General features: G+C 41.2%; 1 protein-coding gene across 4 annotated transcripts in view; it reads right to left on the bottom strand.

Moving 5' to 3' along the window:
• Positions 1-24509, bottom strand: part of LOC124721733 (steroidogenic acute regulatory protein-like) — a 160387-nt gene extending 135878 nt beyond the window's left edge. Inside the window, exons 1-3 of one of the 4 annotated variants that reach the window (XM_047246835.1) lie at positions 24376-24509; positions 20664-20733; positions 11650-11704 (exon numbers count right to left, since the gene is read on the bottom strand). Coding sequence is in view for 1 of the 4 variants with exons in the window: in XM_047246832.1 (XP_047102788.1) it covers positions 11650-11704; positions 24376-24452 (132 nt within the window). In the remaining 3 variants the exon portion in view is untranslated. The remainder of the gene's footprint in view (positions 1-11649; positions 11705-20663; positions 20734-24375) is intronic. The other 3 variants (XM_047246832.1, XM_047246834.1, XM_047246833.1) reach the window with 3 other exon arrangements.
• Between the last annotated feature and the right edge of the window lie 281 nt (positions 24510-24790).

Here is a 24790-nt window from a genome sequence, read left to right on the forward strand (position 1 = left end):
GATGTAAGCCTTGCTAACTGGAGTAGATATACCAAAAGATCCTTTACATTAATCAACAGTGATAAACTGCAAACCTTCAGCAGGTATTTGCAGCAGCTGGAATGAGACACAGTACATATGGTTAAACATGTTAACGATAAATTTAGCCTACTCCTGAATGACGTTATTACCCTGTTTGAAGCAGTAACATTTAAGAGAAAGTACCAATCTGAGTTATTGCAGAAGACAGTGGCTCACTAAGGGGACCAAAACATACTGCAAAACAAAGTGTTTTATACTTAACTCAGAAATTCTAATAAACTTCAGGATATGGAGGAGTACAAATTATATTACAACAACCTAAAAAATCCACAAGCATGTTCATTAAATCTGAAACTGACAGTTCAAATAAGAAAATAAAAACAATTTGGAATGTGGTGAAAAGAGAGAAAGATGAAAGTTCAGAGGATACAGGTAGTATAGAAGTGTGTAATGTGGTAAAATGAGAGAAAGGCAAAATTTCTGAGGATACAGACAGTATCAAAGTGTCATAATGCCAGCTTAGTAGCTGATGATGAAATAGTTGCCATTATCTTCAACAACCACTTTTCAACTGCAGCTGATCAAACTGTTTGTAAGGAGTCCATGGATGAAGCCATGAAGCCCCTACAAAAAAATCAGAGCACAACATTTGCCAGATGTATGTATCATCAATTACAAAAAATAAGACTGAGAAGGTAATATGACAAATGAAGAATAAACATGACACTGGTGTGCACAATAAATCAATGTACTACAGCACTGCTGTAAATTTATTCTTAAAGTTCTCTGTCACATATTTAATGAGTCTCTAAATCAAGGTACTGTCACCAATAAACTCAAACAGGCAAGTATCAAACTATTCTTCAAAAAAAGGCAATACAGCTGAGATTTACTGCTACTACCCAATTTCATTGCTAACAAGTCTTTCTAAAATCCCGTAGAACCATCTTAATAACCGCAACGTCCTTAATAACAGTCAATTTAGATTCCAAAAGGGCACTTCAACTGAACAGGCCATTTTCTCTTTTGTTGACCAACTCCTAGAACCCATAAACGATAAAATGTCACCAGTTGGAATCTTTTATGATCTATCTAAAGCATTTGATGATGTAGATCACAAAATTCTACTCAGGAAGCCTGAACACTATGGCTTAAATGGTACTGTGGCTCAACCCATATCTAGATGACAGAAAGTAGAAGGTACTGTTGTATAATTCTGCAATAGCACATGCCTGTTATGACTTGGGCACAGTGAATGGAGTACCACAGAGATCAGTGCTTGTTCTCTATTTGTAATCTTTATCAATGATCTGTCATGGTGTAGAGCTGGAAAGCACACTTCACCCCATTTGCAGACTACAGAACAATTATGACTGACAAAGTATCCAACTGCAGTCTAGAGAACACCTCTATCACTATATTCAAAGAATCTTTAGATCAGTTCACTTCAAACGGACTATCCCTCAATGTTCATTCAATTTCACATAGCACATAATAGGAAGAAATTGAAATACAATATAGTAACAAAGAAATATTGACAGCTGAGGCTTCCAAATTCCTGGGATTGCACATTTTTAAAGTCCACATCTACATCTAAATAGACACTCCACAAGCCACTGCATGGTGCATGGTGGTGGGTACCCTGCAGCACTACTAGTAATTTTCTTTCTTGTTCCACCCACAAATAGAGTGAGGTGAAAAACAACTGCCTATATGCCTCCATATGAGACCTAGTTTCTTGTATCTTATCTTTATGGTCCTTGTGCACAATGTATGTTGGCACCAGTAGAATCTATCAATAGACAGCTTCAAATACCGGTTCTCTAAATTTTCTCAATAGCATTCCTTGAAAATAACATCACCTTTCTTCAGGAATTCCGGTTTGAGTTCCTGAAGCATCTCTATAACACTTATGTGTTGTTCAAAACTACCAGTAAGAAATCTAGCAGCCCACCTCTGAATTTTTTTGATGCATTCCTTTAGTTGGACCTGATATGGGTCCCAAACACTTGAGCAGTACTCAAGAATAGGTTGCCAGCATTCTATATGTGGTTTCCCTTACAGATGAACCACACTTTCCTAAAATTCTCCCAATAAACCAAAGCTGACCATTTTCCTTCCATATCACAATCCTTACATGTTCGTTCCATTTCACATTGCTTTGCAACATTACACCCACATTTTTAAATAATGTGACTGAGTGACTGTGTCAAGCAGTACACTACTATTGCTGCATCTGAATATTATGGGTCTGTTTTTCCTACTCATCTGCATTAACTTACATTTTTCCACATTTAGAGCTAGTTGCCATTCATCACACCAACTAGAAATTTTGTCTAAGTCACCTTGTATCCTCCTAAGTCACTCAGCTTCGAAACCCTACTGTACAGCACAGCACAACTGCAGATTGCTGCCTACCCTGTCCACCAAATCACTTATGTATATAGAGAACAACAGCGGTCCTATCACACTTCCCTGGGGAACTCCTGACGATACTGTTGTGATGAACACTCACTGTTGAGAACAACATACTGGGTTCTATAACTTAAGAAGTCTATTCCATATGCTCGTACCTTTGTTAACAGCTTGCAGTGGGGCACCATGTCAAATGTTTTCTGGAGATCTAGAAATATGGAATCTGCCAGTTGCCCTTCATCCATAGTTTGCAGTATACCATATGCGAAAAGGGAAAGCTGAGCTTAGCACAAGTGATGCTTTCTAAAGCCATGGACAAAAGCTTCTCAGTCTCAAGAAAATTTATTATATTCGAGCTGAGAATATGTTCAAGGATTCTGCACCAAGCTGAAGTTAGAGAAATTGGTTTGTAATTTTGCAGGTCCATTCTTTTACCCTTCTTATATGCAGGAGTCACCTGTGCTGTTTTCCAGTTCCTTGAGACTTTGTGCTGAATGAAAGATTCACGATATATGCAAGCTAGGTAAGAGGTCAATACCATATAGTACTCTTTGTACAACAGAATTGGGATTCCACCCGGACTTAGTGACTTATTTGCTTTCAAATCTTTCAGTTGTTTCTCTACACCTGGGATGCTTATTATAATGTCGTCATAAGGAAGTCTGTCCTATGGTCAAATTAAGGTATGTTTGTATGGTTTTCCAGTATGAACGACTTCTTGAATAAGATACTTATAACTTTTGGCTTTCTTTTTGCTATCTTCAACTTCCACACCAGACTGGGCAACAAAGAACTGGATGGCAGCCTTAGATCCACTTAGCAATTTTACACAGGACAGGACCAGAATTTTCTCAGGCTCCCTGCATGCACAAATCTCTACTAAACTTTGCTCGTCATCATCTGTGTGTTCTCTTTTGCACAGAGAGGGCAACAGCCTCTGCTTCCTCAGCATTTTCCAAATTTTGTTGCTAAACAATCCTTTTACTAGGCACATAACTTTCCAGACCACAATTTGCTTGAAGTCTGCCCATAATTCCTCTATGTCCATCCTACTGGAACTAACTGATGTCAATTCACTGTCTAGTTGAAATGCTAACAACTGCTTATCTGCTCTTTCTAGCAGAAAAAAGCTCCCAGCCTTCTTGACTGGTTTATTAACTTTTATAACCAAAGTTGCCATAATGACACCATGAACGCTAATCCCCGTTTCTATACTGGAGTTGTCGATAAGGTATGGCCTATTTGTAGCTACAAAGTCTAAGATATTTCCATTGTGTGTGAGCTGCAAAGCTATCTGCTCAATACAATTTTCAGAAAACGTGTTCAAAAGTATTTTGCATGACTGTTTATCTGTACCTCCTGCATGAATCTACAGACATCACAGTCTATACTCAGTAGGTTAAAGTTGCCTCCAACTAGCACTGCATGATCTGGGTATTTACATGCTGCTGACCGTACATTTTTTTTAATGACTCTAGAACTGTCACAGTGGAATCAGGTGGCCAGTAAAAACATCCAACAATTAACATGATTTCATCTTGGCCTGTGACACTCAACTTCAACCTCAATAGAGACAATATTTTCGTCTGCTGCAATGAACACTCCCCCTCCTATCGCCTCTAATCTGTCTTTCTGGTATACATTCCATAACTTGCTAAACATCTCAGAGCTTTCCACTTCAGGTTTCAGCCAGCTCTCGTTCCCACAAATAATCTGAGCTTGAGAACTTTCTTGAAGGGCAGTAAGTTCAGGAACTTTGTTACAAATACTTTAATCATTTACTGATAAAATTTTGAAACTCTAAGTGATTACACAAAACAATTAGAAAAGTGCATGCTCTCTGCAGAAAAAACTGATTAGTCTGATTAAAATTACTTATCTTTGATGCTAAGGATCGGAGCACCCTCAGATCTGATTCCTGGAACACGAATCACAATCCAGATCACTGCTTTGTCTAAGCCCAAAAAAAAAAAAAAAATCAACCACTTTCAGTGTTAAGAAAATTTCTTATAAGATTTTCCACATATCCAACACTGCCCAGTTTTTCTCAAATTTGGGTTAGTGTCCCTTTAATAAGAAAATTTCGTAGGCCTAGATGGAATTTAGGCCAATAGTGGCTTATTAGAAAATCTGAATAAATGTGGAGGATGAATCCCACCGACAAGTTCAAACTATAAGTTGTTCATTGAAGCTGGAATTAGCACAGCAATGAAATGTATTCCAAGAGCTTTCCATAAGGTATATACTCCTAGCTAGACAGAAGGGTGCAAAAACCTATACTACGTATTCTGTTAAAGCAACAAACACGAAATAGCAGATGAGTTGCTGAGTAACACTGATACAGCTTGATGCATAATAAGGTGGACTTACATCAAGCAGGAAAGCTTGGTCTTTGCTCAGAAAACTAGTTGGTGTGACCCAATGAGATCACACTAATGATGCTGTTATCCCCAGTCAAGTTGCAGCCAACGTTGTGTCCACTTACATAACTACTCAAGTCTGAGCACACACTATTACAGCTACGAAGAAATTAAAGGCACTCAAAACACATTGCAAAGCTGAAACTGAATATTCTCTACCATTTAACATTGAAGAAGTAATGATTGTCATAAAGGAAATGAAACCAGGGAAAGCCTTGAGCTTTGATGGCATACATGCAGAATTCCTTTTTCACTGTGGCAATTAGGTGAAAAAGTGGCTGGCTGAGTTCTTCATAAACATTCTGCAAATGGGCAAATACCACACAAAATGAAACGAGCAGAAGTCATAACTATAATGAAACCAGGTAAACCAAATGACAAGCCAGAAAGTTATTGAACCATAACCTTACTTAGAATGCTATATAAGTTCCTGGAATGACTGGTGTACAAAGGAATATGTTGTAAGATCTTTGAAAATATACTAGTTGAACTTGCAGGACTCAGACCGAAGCATTGCTGCATAGATCAAGTCCTCTACCTAACAACTTCCTTAGAAGCTGGTTTCCAGAATCAAGAGAACTCAGTGGTTGTATTCATTGATCTGATGGCTGCATATGATACTGTCTGGAGGCAAGGCATCTACTGAAACCTCTACAAGTCACCCTAAGCCTAAAAATTGGCAATCTCATCCATGAAATGCTCAGTAACCAACATTTCCAAGTACTAGTGGAAAACAAGACAAGTTCACGTATCAAGCTAAACAATGCGCTGCCACAGGAATCTGTTCTGGGCCTCTCCTGTTCAGTTTCCACATATCAGATATGCATGAAACCACACCAACAAAGTTTGGATATGCTGACGACTGGATGCTCTCAATGGGACCGAGATTTTGAAGTTACTGAGTCTGTATTGACCAATGATTTAACAAGTATTGGTTAATATTTCTGCAAATGGAGGTTGCAGCCAAGTGTTGCTAAGACAGAAGTCTCAAAATTTCACCTAAACAAGTCGGCCGATGAGCTCACAGTCTGCTTTAAAGGAAAGCTACTCAGGTGTACAGAAACTCAACAGCTCAGTTACAAACAACAAACGTTATGAACAGCTACCAAAATCATAATTCAATGTCATTCTCCAGTAGCTCTGTGACACGTCATGGGGATCCTCTGTGCAACCATACAATGCATCTTATAACTGGTACAATCAGATCTACACCTACTTTCTGACAACCCATACTTAGCCACATACCGCCTCCAACTCTGTGGCAGGAAAATACGCTTGTCCAAGAGTACAAAAAAACTACAGAAACTCCTTGTTCATGCAGACATTCTAACCATTAGCAACGGAAGGCTTCACTTTCATCAACCACCTCTGGAAATCACAAAGGTGTTAGTTGACAATAATTTAAATACTAATGACTACTGAAGACACACATCGCAGATTAAGGCTACTACAGAACAGCTAAGGGTGCCATGCATATTGACCAAGCCACCTGACTTTGAACTGTCACACAAGATCTGGTCGGTTCTTAACCAAATAAGAATCAACACTGGAAGGTGTCCCGATTCTCTGTACAAGTGGAAGAGAATAACTTCCTCAATTTGTCAATATGGTGCTGAAAATTAGACTGTTTGCCATGTAATTCTTGAATGTCCTCTGAGATCTTTCTCTAGTGATCCAACAGAGTTCCCGGTGACAACAAAGAATCAACAGATTACATTTGTCGCTTGAATATTAGTTTGTAATTTGGGAAAGTTGTAAATATTTTTTGTGGTATACCCATATGCTAATAAATAAAAATGATAATTAAATGATACTTTGCACCTTGAAACTTAGTTCCTCCAATAACAGCTTTCAACTTCATATGTAAACTGTCCACCACTGCCAATTCAGTTCATGTGCAGTGGTCAAATAGTGTAATGTACACAGAACAGGCAAGCTATTTAACTATTATCATCAATCACAGCTGACAAAAACATTTTCTACCTGTGTTGGCACCTCAGCTTCCTCTACTTGTTGTCTGGACCTTAAATGAGGTGCACCTAACAACCAACCTGACAATGCTCTAGCTGCATTTCATTTAAAATCACCCAAAATAAATAAATCTTGTTGTCCACATGACAAAAACATTTGTGAATAATTGATGTAAGAAAGTACATGATGAAAAAGGATTAAAATAATTTTTCCACATTTTTTATCAAAACTCCAGTTAAAAAGGCCATTTTGAGATGTGTATCATTTTCAAAAATTGGTTTCAAGAGAGTAGGCGGCTTGTAAGTTTGTAATCACTATAACTTTTATAGTTATGAAACAGTTTTATTTAATTTGGTACCATTGGAAAGACACAAGAATCAACTATAAACATAAAATTATTCAAAAGCTGATGATATGCACATAAATATTTACAAATCTGTAATGAAAGTCATTCCTCTCTCTCTCTCTCTCTCTCTCTCTCTCTCTCTCACACACACACACACACACACACACACACACACACACACACACTTCAGGAATTTTTTTGATCTTAATTTCTGTCAATGCCCAGTACCATACTTTTCAACATAAAAAAAATCAGAAGGGTGTTTGTTCCGTTAAGTTACTTAAAACTAAAATTTTAGGTATCTATCCATAATATTCTAAAAAGTGTTCATTCCTTTCAACATGTTATCAATGGAGAATATTGTGTCTGATCCAAAAATACAAGCAACTACTGTGCATGCCACACTGTCATTAAAATATTTTTTTGTAAGGGCTCCAGCAAACAGCACCATGAAGTGGCCATGAGTTAACTGAGGAAGGACTGCTTGGTCTCAAGAATTTGACCTTTGCATCTCTGTGTTTTTGACTGATCTCCAAAATTGTTTCAAGTCATCATTGGTTATCACAAATAGCTGCAGAGAATATTTCTTCTTTAAGTGAAGCCCTGAGATTAACTTGTATGAATTCAGTAGATGACACACACTTTATCAGCAAACTGCTTTCATTCAGTGGTATGAAAATATAACACTTTTCCCAGGTATGGTAGAACCAGTTTCACATTGTTTTTGCGGCATATTTGTGGATTTTGTTTCTCCTCTGTCGTAACAGAAAATGTTCATATTGCTGGAACACAACTTTGGGAAATTTTAAACAGACCTTTTGGACTCAAAATATGATGCTGCGAACTTTCTTTTGTTGCTAAATGTTTTATAGTACCACCAGACCCATTATATGCATTTTGCCATGACTTGTGGCAAAAAATTTCATCTTGCAGTTATCCCACGATCTTCATTGTGATCGCACAAATTTACAAAGTTCTTACAGTTTTTATATCATCCAGAACAGCCATCAGCACAATAAATGACAAGCTGGATGTGTGGTATCTGTTCAAGTACATAGATGAGAGCAGCTTTCTGGAAAACATAAAATGTGTTTTTATCATGCTGCAAATAATCAGTTATACAATAAAATAGCATGCACTTAATGAAATCCTTTGTTTTATAGTACACAACAAAAGGATGAAAGTTAACTTGAATGTTCCACCACAAAACTCTTGTGCAGCATCCTGAAGCAGACATGTACAGTTTTCTGAAAAATCCATTATAATGATGCATGAAGTTAAGGGGTGCTTCCTTCCTTAATTTCAAGTAGTAACTCCAAGATTTCAACATGTAATGGCATAGTATCAGATTTTTAAGTTTCTGGACAACATACTCAACAAATTCATTGATAATCTTCATTAATGTGTCCAACATAGGTCAATCAGTTTGGATCCATTGCTTGAAAATAATATTTTCAGAATCTTATCAGAATTCTAGATCCCATAAACAGTTATGCAGTTCATATTCTCCAGGAGACAAAACAGCGATGCATAGTGCACTCTGCATTTTACCGATTACACATAAGTTTCTGCAAAACTTCAGTGTATGGTTCTTTTACACATGCAGTGTGCATCACCAGTTTTACATTTCAGTGATAAATGCATACACATACATTATGCATTCCATGACTGTGTACAGTATGTACAGTAACACATCCTTTTGCGTGAAGTTCACAGAAAAAAGGCACGTTTTTCCACATACTTAACTATTCCGTTTCCCAACTTACAACTTCCATTTGACAAAATACCATCTTCTTTTAGTAATACCCAGGATTTCTTTGCCCAAAATACCATCTTCTTTTAGTAATACCCTGGATTTCTTTGCCAAGTATTCAATAGTGTTAAAATTATCTTGAATCTTTTCTTTGACCCACGAAGATGGTACAAACTTAAGTATTTACAGTTTTTCTTTAACACAACTTCTGCTAAATTTCTCTTGATATTTTTACATTAAACTATTACAGCCTGCATGCTCAGCACACTCACATGTTCTTCAGGACACATTTTCTGCTCATGCTGTTCTGTTGGAGTTGTAAAGCTAAGCAATGAAACTTGGATCAAATGTGTTCTTTGCACCCTGTCTTGTGTTCTTTTGGTTACTTAAATTGTGAAATTTCAAGCAATTCACAACTTCCATAAGGTTTCTCAAGGGTTGTTCATGGATCTGGTGTATATTCTGGATCTTCAAATTCATCCATCCCTGGCAAGCTACATAATGTAGGAAATAAAGTGACTGTCCTTGAGGAATGTTATACAAAGCTTAGTACCTAGGACAAGTCCAAGCCTTTCATACTTCCTTGCTGCGGTTAAAGAAATAACTTTCACAGATTTCTTAACTGTCTTTTTACCTAGTTTCTTAAAAGGGCCACAGCAAGTTCTTCATTTAACTTCAAATGTTTGCAAACACAGCTTTTAATGAGAAGAACAAACACTGTCAATATTTTCACAGGTGCTTCTTAGCTTCAGTAGCTCAATACCAGCTTGATTTAGACTTGTCATATCTATTAAATCAATCTCTTTGCTACTACTACAATACTTCTCACATACCTCTGCTGACATGAAACCTACTGAACATTTGTTCTCCATGACAATTTCCAAGTCTAAGAAAAGGAATGGATGAATTACACTTTTTCTGGGACTCTAATCAGCCTAAGATTTATTATGAAGAATCTGTAAGCGGAAATAAGATAGAGTTAGTGATTACTTTGTGTGTTCTTTAACACTTATGTTAGGAAAGAAATAAGATTTAAATCTGACCTAATAGAACTCAGTGTTGCATTCTCAGTGCATGAACAATTACACAAATGTTGGCAATTCACAACAGTCACACTTCTGTTACCAGCAAAAACTCATGTATTACTTTCAAAAAACTTACTAGAAAGAGGAGGCACTGACAGGAGCAGATAGACATGCAGAAAGCACAAATTAAAGTGAGTGTTGCTGCTTGAAAATGTTTCAATGTTGTTTCATGTATAGCTGTTTACCCATCTAAAGCAACAATCATTACAGCTTTACTGAAAAAGTATGAGGTCTAGCAAGAAAGGAAAAACACCCTTCTGTTTTTATGTGTTGGAAAGTATGATAATAAGTATTATGTGGAAGAAAAATTAAGATAGCGAAACTTGGGATAAAAATTCCTGCCCATATTTGTAAATATTTATAAGCATAATATCAGCATTTTAATAATTTTATATTTAGTTTTTCCTTGTACCTTTCCAATGACACCAAATTAAATAAAATTTACTCATAAATAAAAAATCATAGTCGTTACGATCTTATGAGTCACCTAGTCTCATTATGAGCTTTCTTACACCAAAGTTTTAAAAATGTCTGAGGTACTACGGTAAGGGCCACCAGGTGATTTCAGGTGAAATATGTCTACACTACATGTGATAAAACAGCAAATAACTAGTTGTTTTAATCTGAGCATAACCACATAAAGAAGCACACAGCATTCCAGGCGTTATCTCGAAGTCACAGAACATACTCTGTAATTCATGTACAGAGGAACTGAGTGATCCAACACAGATTAAGAATAAGAAAAAACTGCAACTGCAGGTTCTCTCCCACTAACAACAGACCACTCAAGGTGCCACTTTTGTGCACAAGCATTGATTTCAGCCAATGAGGCAAGCATGATGTTTAAAAATGGCTCATTATCACACACTGTAAAAGAAGAGCAAATTTGTATCTTACAAGTAAATATTTAAAAATAAGCAAAATTCATAATTTATGTAAAGAGGCAGTCAAATCTCTTCCTGTAGCCAAGAAAGATTCACAATTCACTGTAAGTTATGATACTGCCACTATTACATGGGTACAAGAGGAGGGCACAGACAAGGCTGTTAATGGCAGCGTATCTAAACTTTTGAATCTAGGAAGCTTTTTGCTCATATCAATGTTGTGCCACTCACAATAACTGATCAACTGGAGGTGTCAAAAAAGTTTTGCTCTAGGTAATGTGGTATACACAGCTGTGCACTCGAAATGAGTCATATTGAAATAATATTGCCGAGTTCACCATAATGTATGTCATGCCTGGCTGCCTTCTCCAGGAGAATGACATACATTTAGACAATGTTTTAAATGTCACTAAGGTACTGCTGTTAACAGCCAACCAAGCATAATAATGCATCTCTCTCCGCATTCGTTCGTCAAGAGAAATTTCAGTCTCCTACATTTACTGCGATCTTACAGGAGTTATCTGACAAGTACAGTTAATTTTCTTAAAGTTGCATGAGATATTAATGAACACTGCCTTTAATACTTGTTTTGTATTAAAATTCCGTATCAACTTTACTTAATATACTTTCAATTTTCGTAACTGTGTCTGGAACACCAAGTTATGGTTTTAAAACCAGCATTAAAAATGAAGATGCATTATGTAACCCCATTTCCAACTTTGTGACCAGTGTGATCATTTGAGCTCTTACTTACACTGTCGTCTGGCCTGCGAGGGGAGGGCTGGAAAGTTTCTGGTTTCAGCCCCCTCCTGTTGGAATTGAAAACTGATTTTGATACCATGTGAAAACTAAAAGATCACATTTTTCTATGCTTATAACTACTTTCAATTTCAGGTAGTACACGAGATAGGCAAAGCACAGGCAAGTTTCATAACTGTAGAGTTACAGTGCACCATGCAGTTTTATATTTCTCCTGTGAAAGTCTGAAGGACATTCACATCGAGATTCACAAGCACTAGAGGCCCTATTGAAACTTGGGTATCTCATTTCAAGACTGGGCATTTCACTTTTGAAGATGAACCTCACTGTGGGTGGTCCACAACATTAAGACCTGGCAACGAGTAATGTTCCCCATGAGCTGATTCACAGGGACCTGTGAATATCTGCAGAGAAGACAGCTGAGATACTGGCTATTTCCAGGAAACATGTTGATTTCATTACTAACAATACCATGGGCATGGGAAAAAGCTTTTAGTGATGTAGTTGGCAAAATGTTTGAACAGTGAACAGAACGTACGAGTTGAGACATTGCCCGATTTTGAAGCCACAAAGAAGTTTTTGGCTGGGGTAATGACTAAAGATGAAACTTGGCTGCACACTTATGACACCAACACCAATAAACAATCAAAGAAATGACGGCACATTGGGTAACTATAACCAAAAAGTGAAGTTTGTGGTACCAGCCATCTGCTTTGATCCATCACATAATTGTGTTGTGTGATATCATGATAGCACCTCATATTGAAATGGATCATGTTTGTAGAAGGTGTGATGAGTATGTGGTTGTGCACTCTACTGTGGAATATTAATGTTCTGAAAGAGATTGTGAGTGATATTAGCGATTCACTGGAATCCTTGATTATTGTTTGTGAGAATAATATTGGAAGAATTTGTGGCAGTTTCTTAGTGAGTTACTTTGATGTTAGCAGTTACAGGTAACAGATTCATTATTGGGTATGGAATTATTAGTGCAGTAAGTTGTTTATGCTTTGAAATTAATTTTATGTTTTGTATATTGTTAGTTAAGGATGACAATGAAGTTCACAAGTAGGTCCCTGCATGCCACAATATGGAACAACATGTTGACTACAATGAAATTCCTACAATTATTCAGTTTAATTGCTCAGTATGTGACGTGTTAAGTTTGTGGCGAAAATAAAAGATTGACCAAAGTTGTTGCATCTTGGACTAGGGACCAGTATGTGTGGTGGCATCAGCAGGCCTACGTGTGGCATTCTATGCACAGAGGTTCCTGGTTTGAGAAGTCTATGCTGGTCATTCAAGAGACTGTGTTGATGACTTATATTTTTATCATCACTAGAGCTGTGCGTTAGCTGACTTTGGCTAGTAAGTATGTTTGCAGAGATCTGTTTTTTATTGCAGTACATATGGCATCTGCGTTTAAGTGCACAATTGTGTGTTTCTTGTCTATCAAAACTGGTGTGCAATTTTTATCAATTTTTGGTTGTGTTGTTAGTTATTGGTAATTATGTTGGATTGTGATCAGTAGATATTGTGGGATTTGTTCAACCTTCATTGGTGAGGTTTGGTTTTCGATATTAGTTATATGAGCGATTTTTGGTTTTGTGGTACTGTAGACTTTGTCTTAGTTATATAGGTCAAATTAAATGTTACATACTGCATTTTTTGAGTTGTGTGTGGATTTTTTTAGTATCATTGACTTCATTTGAGCTTTATAGATCATGTGAAATTTCTAGTTCTGTCGTATATTTAGTTTGTGCCTGTCCGAAATCCAGTAATTCCCACTGTCATCCCATTAGTTTCATGTTATTTCTGTAAATGAAACATATTTTGTATTATTTGTGTTTGTTCATGCATGTAATGAGTGACATGGCTATTACTATACCGTATAAGCTTCACGAAGTCATGGGTCAAAGTCAATATGTGGTACTGCGATCTCTGGTTTTCCCAAAGTTTCACAGCCAGAAATCAGCCAAAAAGTCAAGGCATACATTTTCTACAAAAAGCATTCTGTTGGTGGACTACCTACCTCAAGGCTGTAGTATAGCCAGATAGTATTACGCCAGCCTCCTCGACCAGCTGAAAGTGTTAATTAAGACATAACACTGTAGAAAGCTGACCAACGAGACCCTTTTGTTGATGGATAGGACTGCCACATTGAAGTCACTGCATTTCCAACTGCTTTACCACACTCCAGATTAATATGATTTGGCCCCTTCAGACTACTATGTTTCCTAAAATGAAGGAACACCTATAGGGTCACCATTCGAGAACACTGACTATGTCAAACGTACTGCAAAGGGCTATCACACAACCCTTGTTGAATTGGTTGGTTTGTGGGATTGAAGGGATCAGACTACTAGGGCCATCGGTCCCTTTTTCCATGAACTTGAGAAACAGCCACAAGGAATAAAAACAAACAATGGAGATGACAAGAGACGACGCAGGACAAGAAAGACAAAGACTGAGACCAGACAAAAGAAATTAAAATCACACCGAGTGTGACAGCGGTTGGCAGAGGGGAAAAATGAGAGAGAGAGAGAGAGAGAGAGAGAGAGAGAGAGAGAGAGAGGCGGGGGGGGGGGGGGGGGGCAACCACCATGAAACACACTAAAAACCCCAGTCTCAAATCGTAGGCCAAAGGCCAGACTCAACACAAAACAAGGACAAACACTTAGATCAAGCGATAAAAACCCCTGCACGAATAAATCTGCCATCGCAACGTCATCTGATAAAAGAGCAGGAAGCGTATCAGGCAGCGCAAGCATCTGCCTGAGACAAGTTAAAAGTGGGCAGTCCAACAAGATGTGGACCACAGTCAACGCTGACCCGCAGCGACATAAAGGTGGGTCCTCGCAGCGCAATAAATAGCTATGCGTCATCCAGGTGTGGCCAATGCGCAGCCAGCAGAGGACAACAGAGTCCTTGCGAGAGACCTGCAAGGAGGAGCGCCACGCACCAGTAGCCTTCTTGATGGCCTGAAGTTTGTTGGGTGAAGGAAGGGCGCGCCATTCTTCACCCCAGGTGCGAAGTACCATCTGCCACAAAACTGACCTGAGGTCACTCTCCGAAAGTCCAATCTCCAAGGCTGGTGCACCGACAGCCTGTTTGGCCAGTGGGTCAACACATTCAATTCCCGGGATGCCTACGTGACCCAGGGTCCACACAAAGACCACAGAGCGGCCGCAATGGGCGAGAGTATGGAGGGACCCCTGGATACCCATCACCAGACAAGAGAGAGGGAAACACTGGTCGATAGCTCGTAAACCACTCAGGGAGTCAACTACAGATAACTAAGGACTCACCTGAGCAGGAGCGGATATACTCTAGGGCACGAGAGATGGCGACCAGCTTGGCAGTGAAAACACTGCAGCCAGCCCACAATGAGTGTTGTTAATAATAATCCCCTACAGTAAGAGCATAACCAACACGACCAGCAACCATCAAACCGTCAGTATAGACAACGTCGGAGCCTTGAAACACGGTAAGGATTGAAAACAAGCGGCGGCGGAGGGCCTCAGGAGGGACTAAGTCCTTCGCGTTCTGTGCCAAATCGAGCCGAAGGCATGGGCGGGTCACACACCACTGGGGTATACGCAGAGAGGCCCAGAAAAAGAGGTAGAAGATGGAAAACCTCAAGCCTAGAGAGAAGAGCTCTGACGCGAACCACGATCGTACACCCTGACCGGTGCCACCGTTCCAGAAGATGGACGACCGACTGAGGGGACAGGAGATGATAACTGAGATGCCTGGACAAGCTACAAACGTGTGTAGCATAAGTGGCCAGTAATCATTGGCACTGGAACTGCAATGGAGGTACACCTGCCTCCACAAGTATGCTGTTGACAGGGCTTGTCCGGAAACCTCCAGTGGCGAGTCGGATCCCGCTCTGAAGGATGGGGTCCAGCAACCGCAATGTGGATGGGGATGCTGAACCATAAGCCAGGCTCCTATAATCTAGACGGGACTGAATTAATGCCTGGTACAGCCGTAGAAGGGTAGACCAATCGGCACCCTAGCTGGTGTGACTCAAGCAACGAAGAGCGTTAAGACGCCGCCAGCACGTCTGCTTAAGCTGCCGAATATGAGGGAGCCAAGTCAACCGGGTATCAAAAACCAATCCCAAAAACCGATGCATCTCCACTACAGCAAGAGGTTCACCGTCAAGATAAAGCCGTGGCTCAGGGTGAACATTGCGTCGCCGGCAGAAATCCATAACGCAAGTCTTGGCAGCCGAAAACTGGTAGCCATGTGCTACAGCCCAAGACTGCGCCTTTCAGATAGCACTCTGTAGTTGCCATTCAGCAGCTGCAATGCCAGTGGAGCTATAGTATAGGCAGAAATCATCAGCATACAAGGAAGCTGAGACAGACATTCCCACCACCACAGCGAGCCCATTAATTGCAATCAAAAAGAGGCAGACACTTAAGACAGATCCTCGCTGTACCCCATTCTCCTGAATTCGGAAGGAACTATGGGAGACCGCAACTTGCACACGGAAGGAACAGAGCGACAAAAAATTTTGTATGAAAATCAAGAGCGGACCCCGAAGACCCCAACCATGAAGAGTAGAGAGGATGTGATGTCACCATGTTGTACCATATACCATTCGCATGTCAAAAAAGACAGCGACCAGATGCTGACGGTGGGCAAAGGCCATACGCATGGCAGACTCCAGGCACACAATATTATTGGCGGCCGAGCAGCCCTTACAGAACCCACCCTGAGACGGAGCCAGAAGGCCCCAAGACTCAAGTAGCCAACTCAACCTCGGGCTCACCATGCGTTCGAGCAACTTGCAAAGAATGTTGCTGAGGCTAATGGGGCGGTAGTTGTCCAACTCCCTTGGGTTCTTGCCTGGTTTCAACACAGGGATTACGACGCTTTCCTGCCATTGAGACGGGAACTCATCCTCAACCAGATACAGTTGAAAAGGTCTAGGAGGCATCACTGGCAGTGCACCAAGAGGTGTTTGAGCATCTGACAGTGGATGCGAACTGGCCCAGGAGCCATATCAGGGCAAGCGGCTAGGGCAGTTTGGAATTCCCACTCACTGAATGGAGTATTGTACGATTCAGGGTGGCGCATTTGAAATGAAAGGTTCCAATGTTCCAGCCGCTCTTTCAGGGAGTGGAAGGCCAGTGGGTAATTCACAGAAGCGGAACTCTGAGCAAAATGCTCCACTAAGCAGTTTGCAATTGTGTCAGTCAGTACAGACTGTATCACAGTCAGTACAGACTGCTCCATTCATTGAAAGCGCAGGTACGCTGATGGGGGTCCGATAGCCATAGAGTCGCCTAATCTTGGCCCAAACCTGCGATGGAGAGATACGGAGGCCAATGGTGGAGACATACCTTTCCCAGCACTCCTGCTGGCATTGGCGAATGAGGCGGCGGCTCGCACGCGGAGCAGTTTAAAGGCGATGAGGTGTTCCAATGAGAGATGCCCCTTGTGATGCTGGAGTGCCTGCCTGTGATCTTTAATCACCTCAGCGATCTCGGGCGGCCACCAAGGCACAGTCCTCCGCCAAGGGGACCCAGGAGAACAGGGAATGGCACATTCTGTGGCAGTAACGATGCCGGTGGTGACCAAATGAACCACCGCATCAATGGCATCATTGGAAAGAGGCTCAATAGCGGCAGTGGAGGTGAAAAAGTCCCAGTGAGCCTTATTGATAGCCCATCTGCAGCGGCGCCCAGAAGAGTGATGCTGTGGCAGTGACAGAAAGATTGGAAAGTGGTCACTACCACACAAGTCGTCATGCATACTCCATTTGACAAATGGTAATAGGCTAGGGCTGAAGATCGAAAGGTCAATGGCTGAGTACATGCCATGCGTCACACTGAAATGTGTGAAGGCACCATTATTTAAAGGAGAAAGGTCGAGCTGTGCCAATACTTGCTCAATGATGCTGCCTCAACCTGTTGCCACTGATCCACCCCAAGGAGGGTTATGGGCGTTGAAGTCGCCCAGTAACAGAAAAGGTGGTGGCAATTGAGCTATCAGCACAGTCAGGACATGCTGTGGGACATCACCATCCGGTGAAAGATAGAGACTGCAGACAGTAACAGCCTGAGGCGTCCACACCCGAACAGCGACAGCTTCTAAAGGTGTTCATTGAGGGACAGACTTGCTGTAAAGGGAGTGAAGGACACAGATGCAGATGCCACCAGATACCCTCTCATAAGCTGCCCGGTTCTTATAATAACCCCGATAGCCACGGAGTGCGGTGGTTCACATCGCCGGAAACCAAGTTTCCTGAAGAACAATGCAGAGGAAAGGGTGAAGGCTGAGAAGTTGTCAGTGCTCAGCAAGATGGTGGAAAAAGCCGCTGCAGTTCCACTGGAGGATGACACTGTCCGTAGGGAAGGCGTGAAGGGAACGAGGAGGCAGATTACGCCGCTGGGTCACCTGCTGCCACCTATTGAGTACCTGTGCGAGTGACATCCATTGTGTCTGAGAGTCCAGTGAGATCTAGGACCTCAGTGGAAGTCATAATCTCTACCTCGCCCTCAGACGCAGAGCTTGAAGGATGGGGTGGGGCGGGTGCCATCTCAAGTTCCTTCGTCTTAAAGGTCATCTTGGATTTTTCTCGCTGCTCCTTGGGTTTCACTAGCTAGGAGGGCTTCACTGAAGCACTACGACCAGCTGCTTGTGGGCACTTATGCCACTGCCAGGCATCATCCTTCCCACTTGTGGAAACCTGGGAAGGGAGGGACCCAAGGGACCCCTTGAGAGTGAGAGGAGCCAAAGAAGTTGGACACTTCTCCGGGTTAGAAGCAGGGACGGACGTCCCCAATGGGTGGGGGGTGTTGCTCCTGAGGTAGGTGGTCTCAAAGCGACAGGGTGGGTAGTGCCCCCCATAGGCTAGGGGGCATGTGGAGTTGTACGGCTCGGTGAGCTGACTGGAATTCGCTGAACTGATGGGGCTATCATGGCTGTTGTAGCACCAGCATATGAGGAAGTCATTCACACAGGATGGAGTCATTCATATTTCCTCTTAGCCTCAGTACAGGTCAGTCAGTCCAGGGTCTTATATTCCATGATTTTCCCCTCTTTCTGTAAGATCATGCAGTCTGGCGAGCAAGGTGAAGGATGCTCCCCACAGTTGACACAGATGGGAGGCGGGGCACATGGAGTATTGGGACGTGATGGGTGTCCGCAATCTTGACATGTAAGGCTGGAAGTACAGCAGGAAGACATATGGCCGAACTTCCAGCACCGCATCGGTGGAGGGATACAGAGCTTGACATCACAGTGGTAGACCATCACCTTGAACTTCTCTGGTAATGTATCACCCTCGAAGGCCAGGATGAAGGCACCAGTAGCAATCTGATTATCCTTCGGACCCCAATGAACGCGCCGGAGGAAATGAACACCTTGACACACTAAATGGGCGTGCAGCTCGTCATCAGACTACAAAAGAAGGTCCCTATGGAAAATAACACCCTGGACGATATTTAAGCTCTTATGAGCTGTGATGGTAACAAACATCCCCCAACTTGTCACAAGCAAGTAACCTTTGTGACTGGGCAGAAGATTCCGTTTTTATCAACACTGACCCAGAGTGCATTTTGGACAAGCCCTCCACCTCCCCAAACTTGTCCTCTAAATGCTCTATGAAGAATTGAGGCTTCGTTGACATGAAAGACTCCCCATCAGCTCTCGTAAAAACTAGGAACCGGGATGAATAAGTGTCACTGCCATTCTGAGCCTTACGCTCCTCCCACAGTGTGGCCAGCGAGGGGAACAATTTGGGATCCTATTTCTGAGTGTTGAATTGAGCCTGAGAACGCTTAGAGACTGCTGACGGCTGGCCACCAGCAAGAGATGATGTACCATGCTTCACTGCGGGTCACCCGCCCTGATGCCACCCACTCTGACCACCTGGCAGGATGGCCATTGCCGGGAGTCCCGATGCCCCAGGGAGACAGGCATCTACTCCTTGGCATACGTGGGGAGTTAACAGTGCAGGCATCAGCAGAGCGGTCCCTGTGTTGTCAGGGGACTATGACCAACAGGGTACATGGCGGCCCCACCACAATGGACTGGCTACCGTGCTGGATATTAGGTGCAAGGAAGTCTATGGTCGTCGTCTCCACAAAAAGCAACACTGCACAGTGCATGGTGGAAATTGCACCCAGGAATGTATCCTTGCCCAAGAGATGGAGAACGAGCGGGACGGCAATGCAACAACGAGAAAGCTGGCTAAAGGTCTCAATGCATGATGGACACAATGCACCATGTAAGGCGCCCTTCCCCAATTGGCTCGCTCTTCGGAAGAATTTGGAAATATGGAGATCAAAACCGAGAGGGGACCATCAAATATAGGCTGAAATGTTTGAGACTCCTTTTAGTTGTCTCTTACGACAGGCAGGAATCCCGCGGGCCTATTCTAACCCCCTAACCCGCAGGGGGTCTTTTTGAAGTCACCAGAAAACCTGTAACATTGATTTAATAAGTGCAGCAGCTAAAGACGTAGAGGGAATAAATTCAATACACTTGTAATGTTAAAATACTTATTCTATTCTTTCTGTGCACAGCCAGACACTTCCTAGTCTCCTTCACACCTCCCCTCCCCCTCCAAAACAATCAATACCTAATATAACAACAACTACCTTGCCAAAGTAGCTGCAGATGCAATCCTTGGTGTGTGAAATAATGGTTTCAACTGTCATCCTGCCAAATGCGAGTCAAGTGGGCTAACCACTTCACCACCTCACTCGAGATAACTGCTTAACGACTACCTGCAGGCGAAATGAAAATTTTTCCTAAACTTTTACTCCAGTAAAGATACACATGTGTAGAGACAACCAGTCAACCCTAAACCACTAATCTCAAAGATAACCACTTAGACAGAAGACAACCACTTGCGAAATGTAGCCTTGCCTTCCTCCAATCCGTGAAACTTAACATCAGAGCATTCATGAGAAATATGCAGTTCAACATGAACTCTGATCCACAGAGTAACTTGACATGTTTAGGAGAAGATGATAAATTGCTTACCTCAGTCACACATCATTCATTAGGATGCCTTCAGGAACACACACAGCTCTCCACTAAATCCTGTAAATTCCTGTGGAAAAAGATACTTCAAGGCTATCATGCAAAACAACTTAATAGCCAGGGAATTAGACAAATCAGTGAACACTGATAGTAAGAAAGAGAAACTGAACAAAAATATTTTCAAATGAGGAATTCAAATCAGAGAAATAAAAAGCTAACGCAAGAGGAGCCCAATACGATAAAACCAAAGTCATACGTCCCATAAGTGTCAGTTTAATAAGTTCCATACATGAATACTAATTTTACACCTCATCCCATTGTTCCTTCTTACATTCAGATTTCATCATTTGTGGAGTAAATAAATAAATAAGCACTCCATCTTCAGGCCACGAGTGGCCTACTGGTTGACCGAAGCCACTACTATTCAGTTGAGTAGCTCCTCAATTGGCATCACGAGGCTGAGTGCACCCTGAAAAATGGCAACAGCGCATGGCGGCCTGGATGGTCACTCATCCAAGTGCCGACCATGCCCGACAGTGCTTGACTTTGGTGATCTCATGGAAACTGGTGTAGCACTGCGGTAAGGCCGTTGCCCGAAGTATATAAATAGCTTACAGAAAATAGAACTGATGGCACTAACTGGTCCCCACTCATGAATTACAGCATTATTGAAACTAAACTCTGATAAACTGGGCTGATGTTTGAGATGCTTGTCAGTTAGGATCACAAAGGAGGTATTTTTAGCTTATGTAAAACTATGGATGTAATGAAGGCAGAAAGACTAGGATCCAACATCCTGACAACAATGAGGTAGTATGAGATGGAGTACAAGCTCAGTTTGGGGAAGTGAATTGGTCATGCTATTTCAAAGGCGTCTTCTCAGTGGCCAGAATGACCAGCTGTTATGCAGAGGACCCAGGATCAATTCCCACTATTGCCAGGGACTCTTCCTTGGTGGCAGGAATGGACCAGAGGGCACTCAGCCTCAGGAGGCCAACTGAAGTACTGCTTGAAATAGAAGTAGCAGCTCCAAGATAAAGAAAGCTGACGACAGCCAGGAGAGTGATGTGCTGACCTCACACCCCTCTATACCACATCCAATGACGCCATGGGCAGTCGGTTGATCTCCACTGGACCATCGTAGCCGGAATGTGAAGCTTTCAAATGTAGGATCCCGGCAGTTGCTCAAAATGATTTAGGAAAATCAAGAAAAACCTAAATCTGGATGGACAGAGTGGTATTTTAACTGCTGTCCTTTCAAATGCGAGTCCTGTGTCTTACCATTATGCCACCTTCCCCGGTGGTGTGTACTTGTGTCACCCCTCCTCTTAATCATCGTGACCCCTCTAATTTTTACATATATTCTGAAAGAACAAACAATGTTGGCGATTCACAGCTGTAAGAAATGTTTTTGAAATTAATTCGCCGACTGTGAATTCCTTGACAGCAGCCATATTAGGTATAGATCTACTATCCAGGTTCAAGCCCCAATCCAGCCCAAATTTTCACATGCCACTATTGGGCAGCAGATCTATACGTAATACAACTGAAACCACGGAATTCACAGTTAGTGAATTAATATAGAAAGTACACTCTAATTGTGTGTGTGTGTGTGTGTGTGTGTTTTTAAGATGAATAACATAATACCAATTAGAATTACTTTACAAAATTTGTATCAGAAGTCCACAAAAAATCCTGGAGAAAACGCCCGAACCTGTCTTACACAAAAGACTTTTTGTAGAAGAACAACAACTGTTCATCGATCATTAAATGAATAATAATATGACTTATTCAGTTCATTACCACATTTGTCATTGATGCTGCAAAAATTAGTTCACAACAGTTCTATCACTAAAACATGGAAGGATGCAGTTTCACAAAGGCACCTATGTGCACAAAGAAGGACTGTGATGTGGTTGCCATCACTGCAGGAACAGCTTTGTGTAGCATCATTGTGGCACACTTCTGCAGAGTTCAATAAACCCACACACAAGGTCCATATTGGCATAGTCTTCCTCAGTAAACCTATTTTGCTGTTTATGACTGTAAATGTACAACTAACAGTGTTGGAAAAACAAAACCAAGATAGAACTGACCAATACTGAATGCAAGCTTGAGCATGAAGAGTAAAGTGGGTATCACAGTTGTCAACAGCAAGTACGGTGCCATCAGTGAATGGAACTTTCTTTCCAAACAAGATACACAGTGCATACCATTGATGTGTGCACTGTTCTGCAGATATTTTCAGTGTAACACAGTTACAAAGGTAAATGAGGATAAGAAACCATATGAAACTGAATTACTCTAATAAGCCACAGAATACCACAGGTCCCTTACATAAAAATATTCAGAAAATATCCATTACCATTGGCCAAAATTTTATTGGTGGAGTTCAGGTTCACACTGCAGTCTGTTCAAATTGTATTTATCTAAAGGTTCAACATGCCACTGGTGATGATATCATTGGAGAGGAAGCAAAAGTTCAAATTGTGGATGGAATTCAGCCTTGTCCTTCCAAAGGAACTGTTGCACCATTTGCCTTAAAGCAATTTGGGGAATTCACAGAAAACTTAAATCTCAATGGCTACACTGGGATTTGAGCCATTAGCCTCGCAAATAAGAGGACTGTGCCTCCCCACTGCACCACCTCATTTGGTCAACCTGTTAAGACCAAAGGTTAAGAACATTGGGATTTTCTATCATCAAATAACACTCAAATACAGTAATTCAATTTTCTGCACTGTATGAAGTATAGATAACTATACAAAATAAGCACAATTTCAGATTTAATTACTGATGGTTTGTTTACGTAAACATGACAAATGTTGATTCACGGCTGAAGGGGATTATTTTATCATTCGCTTTGGAAAATGTGTAAAATAAACATAGCTGAACATATACATTTACATTGAACAAACCTCCTTTTAACTGCTGGTAGAAAAGGTTGACAAGTCACAGATAACTTGTATAATATAAGCAAATAAGGGCACTATTATCGATTACATATTAAAAAAAATCAATGATTTCTCTCGACGTAAAGTTAATAACAATCAACCACCATCTCCTTCATAAACTAGTATAGTCATTCAGTCTTTGTTTCTGCAATTTTTTACTCGGCATTACAATGGACGTGTTACCGATAGAGGGGCTGTAAATAAATTTAGAGACATTACAATAAATCTTCGTGCTATCCATCACTGTACAGTGCTACACCACAAAGTGGACACCTATCAGCAATATCGTTTCCCTAACAGATATTCTTTTTCACTAACTTCGCCGCTGAATTCACTGAAGAGCAAAACGCCAATAAAATTAATTTAAAAGAAATTTACTGAACCTGTCTCGATCTTATAATACGTTAACTTATCCGCTGTCAACGTCGACTGCATATCTATCAGAAATGCACCCATCTGTGGTCCAAGACCGAGACAACTTTCAGAGCATGTACTTAGAATTAACTACTCTAATAATTTTAATACACTACAACCATCACTAAATATTTATTTGTGTGGGACGCTGAGCGTATTAAGTCACATTAATTCTACGCTAGACATATAGAAGCCACTAATTTTTTTCAACAAAAACTAGCAAATATAAACTTTCGCGTTCTAAAAGTCATGTTTTCATCACATGACTTAACGAAGAAAAAGTCGCAACATTTATGACAATACAGTTGAAGAAACTGCCAGTCCATAAACGGGCCCACACTAACCTGACATGGATAGAAACGATTTTATCATTGAACCTATCAACCACATCTGTTATCTCACATTCTCCAACAATAAACATATCACGAATGTCAGAACGCAACTCAACACGCCCAACTCCAAAACATTACTGATTACTGACAGTTGAACACAATCGATGGTAAACAAATAATCGAACTGTCAAACAATAGTAAGTGGTATCGATACTAAACGTAGTTCGATAACGTACATCAACATTCTGCAAACCACTGTTGGGAGAACTCTTCGACCATAAATATAATAGACTGGCCCTGACGTCATTTTCGTGGCTCCAACATCTCTGGGCTGAAGTTACGTGAATGCTGGCAAAACACGGTTGTTTCGTGTTGCGCTTATGGCTGTACTCAGCGTTTTGTCTGGGAAATGGCATTACATTTCACG

The sequence above is a fragment of the Schistocerca piceifrons genome, chromosome X (assembly GCF_021461385.2).
Source record: "Schistocerca piceifrons isolate TAMUIC-IGC-003096 chromosome X, iqSchPice1.1, whole genome shotgun sequence".
NCBI lineage: Eukaryota > Metazoa > Arthropoda > Insecta > Orthoptera > Acrididae > Schistocerca > Schistocerca piceifrons.